The 6,540-nt window shown below is 41.0% G+C and overlaps 1 protein-coding gene across 1 annotated transcript; it reads right to left on the minus strand.

The window, feature by feature from the left end:
• Window positions 1-200: 200 nt before the first annotated feature.
• On the minus strand, window positions 201-3,898 carry LOC139538362 (uncharacterized). Its single transcript, XM_071340324.1, has 2 exons — window positions 2,292-3,898; window positions 201-1,895 (listed from the first exon to the last, which is right to left on the minus strand). The coding sequence occupies exons 1-2, from the start codon at window positions 2,558-2,560 to the stop codon at window positions 935-937; spliced, it is 1,230 nt and encodes a 409-aa protein (XP_071196425.1). The 5' UTR covers window positions 2,561-3,898; the 3' UTR covers window positions 201-934.
• Between the last annotated feature and the right edge of the window lie 2,642 nt (window positions 3,899-6,540).

Below are 6,540 nucleotides of genomic sequence, written 5' to 3' on the forward strand. Positions count from 1 at the left end.
GCCAACTTCCTCTACTGTTTGCTTGGATCAGCACAGATATGAATCCCCAAGGAAACCATCAAAGCCCACCTGCCACCTGAGTTCAAGGACTATCCAGACACCCAGGTAGTGATCGACTGCACTGAACAGACACCATCTTCACTACTACTACAGAGTGAGGTGTTTTCTTCCTACAAGTCACCACATGGAGCTGTCACTTTTGTGTCGTCGTTGTATGCTGGATCTATGAGTGACAAGGAGATCTTCAAGCAGTCTGGAATTATTTCCTTACTCACCCCTTACATGGCCATTATGGTGGATGAGGGCATTCTCGTAGATAACATTGTTCCGTGCAAGGTCTACCGGCCAGCAAGGTCTACCGGCCCTTTCTGTCAAGACGCACACAGATGCCAGCGCATGAGGTTAGGGAGACCCAATCCATTGCCAGGCTGAGAGTGCATGTTGAAAGAATGATCCGCAGAGTAAAGGAGCACAAGCTGTTTGACACAGTCATCCCCCTGACCATCTCAGGCAGCATCAAACAGTTATTTGCAGTGGTGTGCCTGTTGGTCAACTATCAAAATGGACCTTTGGTCAGAGCCTGGGCCAAGCCAGTGTAAATGTACATGTGTTTATTTGCTAGCAGCAAAACAATAATTTGTTTATCTATGACATGTATCAATAATTTATGTTGTAGTGAATATCAGTTTGTGTGGAGCTTGTATTGGCTTTAATTAGGCAAGGAGTTTAGGGGTGGGGGAAATAAATCACGTAAACACAGAATAGCCAGAATGCAAGATGGAATACAATGTTAGAGATGTGAAATTGATTAACTGTTGAACATTTGCTGAAATATGTTTTTTTTAACAAATCTATTCTACTGTAGTTTTCACAAGAACATCAATACTTATTTTTCATAATGCCACTAAACTTGGCACCCATGCAGGGCATCCATTCAGGTGCAAGTAGTGGTAAAAATAAAAAAGTGATCAACCTTCTCTCTTATAGTTTTTGAAACCTGTAGATCTTTATATATCCTTTCAACCAGGATGTCCTCCTGTGCACAGATGACAAAGTCACACCAGCTACAACCTGTGAGAAGGATTTGACCTTGCACCTGCCAGTAGTAAGCATGAGATCTCTTCAACTTCAGCTCTCCATTCTGTATCTTCAGGTAAGGGCGGTCAACATAACTTGGTACATTTGGGCACATGACCTCTAAGAGTCCACAGTGTGGTCTCACACTGCGATCAAATATGATGCCATCTGGAGAGGATCCTAACCACGGAGCATCTGGGTGCACTACGAAGCCACACGGAAAGAAGTTAACATTCTTCAGTGTGCAGTACTCCTGTACAGCCACTGGCTCCATGGCTAGCCCCCTCTTCATCTCCATGGTCTGCATACCAGATCCCTTGAACATCCGCTCAGCTAGGCGGCCAGCTGAGGTCTCTCCCCGTACATGGCAAACCTCTCGGAAACGAGAGGATGTTATTCTCATAGTCCTGAGCTGATGCCATTCTGGGCTGCTGCTCTGCTCCCTTGTAGCAACCTGGACTTTGTGTGACATCTTGTAGGTTGTCTCTAATGCCTTGATGTGGAACTGCTCCTGATGGTTAAGGACATAAGCACACTGGGAAGACTGAAGCCTGTAGCCATCTAATGGAAGTATTGGTGGAGAAGGGGCATCGGCAATCTTCACAATTTCACGGGTCTTTGGCTGTGGAAGTTGATAGGACAGCACACTGCCAGCTTGCACTGGCCCAAAGGCGGACTCAACCAGGGGCACGTCAGCTGACATTTCCATTGTTGTCACAAGAGGGGCAGTAAGTGGAGAAAAGTTGGCATACGTTTCTGAGACGCGGAGAAGGTCCATGTCAGGCATGTATCCATTGAGTGCTTTGTAGAGAGAACTTCTGCAAAACATTTTAAAATCTTAACATCAGGTTTGAGAGATTGCTATAACAAAGACTCATGTAACTTTTCCAGAAACAGCACAAGCCCGAAAGTTCAAATAAAATACAGATTTATAGATTATTATATATTTCCCCCCAGTCTTTGTCCAAAACGTGTCATTACATCGTAAAGATGCCACTGTTTAGGCTTATCATCTGGTTACAAAAAATCATAAGAAAATGTTTCCATTCTAGGAACCTACAATTTACCTTATTCCATCAGCACACGAGTTAGTAGGTTAACAGAACTCTATCACATCAACCGGACCTGGCTTCACACCCTAATTAACCAGGATTTACTGTTACATAGGCTGAATACTTTTCAGATGCATTTTTTATGGATATTGATAGACTCACAAAGTGTTCTTGGCTTGTGCCAACGCTGTTCTGTGTCTGTGCAGCTGTGAACTGGTGGTGCAGCAGGAATGTTTAGTTGAGAGTAGTGTGCTGTCTGGTAAAGAAGGGCCATCAGATGATTGCACAGAGCACTTCCTGCAACACAGGAGCAGTGTCTTTGGACCTCTATCACTGGTACGGAGTGCTTTAACACCATCTGTGAAGATAAGTGTGATGAAAGACTGAAGTGAGAAACAAGAATGATGCGGCCCATAAATAACAATAAACATAGTAGTGTCTAGTCTTCTTAACTAGGGGCTCATTTAACTATAAAGGAATACATTGTGTCTCAGTAACAAAATTACCAAACACCGCATCAACAGATCTTTGCCAAATAACCTGTTAAGTGGGCAATTCTAAATGGGGACCCATCATTAATAGCTATCTATTGACAAGATTAAACGCTGACACTGTCTCCAACACATTTTGACCATTATGTCAGTGTCCTACAGGAGATGTTTAACAAGGTCTCTAGTAGCTATCTATAACCTTTCCCTGCTCTCATGCTGTGCGGCTTTTCCCTCTTCCTCATGGACCTGTGACAGGCAGCCCTCACGGGGATTTCCCCTGTCAATGTATCTTTGTTAGATACTGTGTAGAAGACATGCATAAAAAATATTTTTAGCTAGCAAATATAATTTAAGCAAGCTAACGAAAATACATACATTCTCAGGTAGATTCTGTCAACGTTACATCATTTTACGAAGTAACTAGCTAGCTACAGTTACTAGTTAAATTAGCTAGCTAGCTAATATGATTGTAGCTAGCTAACGTTATATCTGTCACTGTCTTGGTACTCACCTTCATAGTTTTCTAGGTAGCTTCCTATATACATTGTGGCGTACAGCAGGTCAGCCACCAGGGGGAGACTCGTCGAGGCCTGGTGACAGACGGAGTATACATCACGAGGCGATGGCTCCATCTGCTGGACGTGCCAGGTCTCGACGGCCTCTCCGCCCAGGACTAATTGGGGCTGATTGGGGAGTTTGTGAGTAATCAAGGGCTGATTGCTCACCCGCTGTACAAGCCCCATAAAAGCTACCAGAAGGGCAGCACACAGAAGAGGACTGGGCGAAGGAAGGTGACTTCCGTGTAGTTGGAGACGGTGCCCGAGCTAAGACGAGGGAGTTTGAGTTTGTGTGCCCGACAGGATACAGCAAGACCCGGAGCCCAGAAGACGGTATCCCGGAGAGGGTCTCATGGGGGAGACCTATCCTTTTCTTATGATTTATTATTTAATAAACACCCTTGAAACCGAGCTAATGATACTCTGTCCGTGTCTGATCTGTGTAAACGTCTTGACCCAACCCCCTGGTCTGCCACAACATCTTGAACCCCTTTTCGTTCTTGCTAGCTGGAGGCTGATTTAACAATTCGATGTACATCATTAATATTAATTTGAGGCAAGTCCTGAAGACACCTAGCAATAAACTGCGACATCGTGGTAATAATGTTTTCATCATCGATAACAACTAGACGGACTTCAGTGCTATAGTATGCGCCACCGGAAATTGCCACACCAGTAGGAAGTATGCTTAGAACGTTCAGTCATGGAATGTGCATAAGGGCTATTATTTGTTATTCTTATCTCTTACTTTTTTTTTTAGATATTCTTCTTGAAACTGCATTGTGGTTTAAGAGCTTGTAAGTAAGCATTTCGCTGTAAGGTAGTTGTATTGGGCGCATGTGACAAATAACATTTTATTTTATTTGGAATAGTTATGTAAATAAGGTATTTCTGTTTTATATTTCTAATAAATAAAAAATAAGGATAATGTTTTATTTAATCAATTTTAGAATAAGGCTGAAACGTAACAAAATTAAAAAGTCAAGGGGTTTGAATACTTTCCGAATGCACTGCAGCTTCCTCTCTTATTTCTTGTGTTTTTTATGTTTATTATTAGTTATACTATTTGATATTGAATACTGTACTGTTGGGCAGGGCTTGCAAGTTAAGCATTTCACGGTACTTGTGCAGGTGACAAATCAAACTTGTGTTGTACATGCTGTACCCTGCCCCAGGTCCATCTAAAGCAGTGTTTCCCAACTCCAGTCCTCAAGTACTCAAGTACTTTGATAGTCTTGGTTGGTCTCGAGAGGAAATTATGAGTCCTCATTGTCCGAGACTGAGCCAAGTCCTAGTAAAACTCTATCCGACACCGAGACAAGACCGAGACCCTCAATATGTGGTAGTACAACACTGGTTATGGTGTTCCTCTAGGTTCCATTCTAGGACCACTATTGTTTTCACTATATATGCTACCTCTTAGAAACACAATATCAACTTTCACTGCTATGCAGACAACACACAGCTGTTCAATTTCTTTGAAAAATGGTGAAGATCCAAAATTGCCTCAGACAAAAGGAAGTAGATGGCGTCAAATGTTTTACTTTTAAACTCTGACAAAATAGAGATGCTAGTTCTAGGTCTCAAGAAACAAAGAGATCTGATGTGGATCTGACAATGAATATTAATGGTTGTACAGTTTTCTCAAATAAAAGTGAAGGACTCTGGACCCTGATCTATCGTTTGACAAAAATATCAAACATATCATTTCAAGAGCACCTTTTCTCCATCTTTGTAGCATTGCAAGAATCTGAAACTTTGTCAAAATGTTTGCAGAAAAGCTAATCCATGCAAGCATTACATGAACTTGCTCCCACGTATCTCTCTGATTTGGTCATGCCATACATACAGTGCCTTCAGAAAGTATGCATATGCCTTGACTTTTTCCACATTTTGTTGTGTTACAGCCTGAATTTAAAATTGATTAAATTGACTTTTTGAGTCACTGATCTACACACAATACCCTATAAAGCCAAGGTGGAATTACATTTTTTGTTAAGGCAAGTCTAAATAAGTTCAGGAGTAAAAATGGGCATAACAAGTCACATAATAAATTGCATGGACTCTGTTTGCAATAAAAGTGTTTAACATGATTTTTAAATGACACTATCTCTGTACCCCATGCTCCTTTACATGCTCCTTTGCATGCTCCTTTGCACCCCTATATCTCTACTTGCACATTCATCTTCTGCACATCAATCACTCTAGTGTCTAATTGGTATATTGTAATTACTTCGCCACCATGGCCTATTTATTGCCTTACCTCCCTTTTCTTACCTCATTTGCGCACACTGTATAAATATTTTCTTCAACTGTATTATTGACTGTATGTTTTGTTTATTCCATGTGTAACTCGATGTTGTTGTATGTGTCGAACTGCTTTGCTTTATTCTTGGCCAGGTCGCAATTGTAAATGAGAACTTGTTCTCAACTTGCCTACCTGGCTAAATAAAAGTGAAATATATATATATTTTTAAACCCTGCACAAAAAATCAATTATTTACAAGGTCCTTCAGTCGAGCAATGAATTTCAAGGGCAGATTCAACCACATAGGTTTTCCAATGGTTCGCAAAGAAGGACACCTTTTGGTAAAACATAAAGAAGCAGACATTGAATATCCCTTTGAGCATAGTACAGTTATTAATTACTTTGGATGGTGTTTCAATACACCCAGTCACTACAAAGATATAGGCGTCCTTGCTAACTCAGTTTCCGGATAGGAGATAAATGAGGATGGATCAACAACATTGTAGTTACTCCACAATACTAACATAAAGTGAAAAGAAGGAAGCCTTTACAGAACATGCATCCTGTTTGCAATTAGGCAACAAATGAATCATGAAAAAGATAAGGCAAAGTGTCTCAGATTTACATTTACAGTGCATTTGGAAAGTATTCAGACCCCTTGACTTTTTCCACATTTGTAACGTTACAGTCTTATTCTAAAATGGATTAAATAAAATAAAATCCTCCTCAATCTACAAACAATACCACAGGTTTTTAGACATTTTTACATAGTAAAAAACAGAAATACCTTATCTACATAAGTATTCAGACCCTTTGCTATGAGACTCGAAATTGAGCTCGAAATTGAAATTGAATAGGTGCATCCTGTTTCCATTGATCATCCTTGAGATGTTTCGACAACTTGATTGGAGTCCACCTGTGGTAAATTGATTGGACATTGATTTGGAAAGGCAACCACCTGTCTATATAAGGTCCCACAGTTGACAGTGCATGTCAGAGCAAAAACCAAGCCATGAGGTCGAGGGAAATGTCTGTAGAGCTCCAAGACAGGATTGTGTCGAGGCACAGATCTGGGGAAGGGTAGCAAAACATTTCAGTATAGAGATCCTTGATGA

Source organism: Salvelinus alpinus, chromosome 14 (assembly GCF_045679555.1).
Source record: "Salvelinus alpinus chromosome 14, SLU_Salpinus.1, whole genome shotgun sequence".
In the NCBI taxonomy this organism is placed as follows: domain Eukaryota; kingdom Metazoa; phylum Chordata; class Actinopteri; order Salmoniformes; family Salmonidae; genus Salvelinus; species Salvelinus alpinus.

Coding starts and splice junctions, on each gene's coding strand:
- LOC139538362 (XM_071340324.1), bottom strand. CDS start 2,560: ATGTTTATTGTTATTTATGGGCCGCATCATTCTTGTTTCTCACTTCAG. Junction 1,896..2,291: donor GCACAAGCCAAGAACACTTT/GTGAGTCTATCA, acceptor AATGTTTTGCAG/AAGTTCTCTCTACAAAGCAC.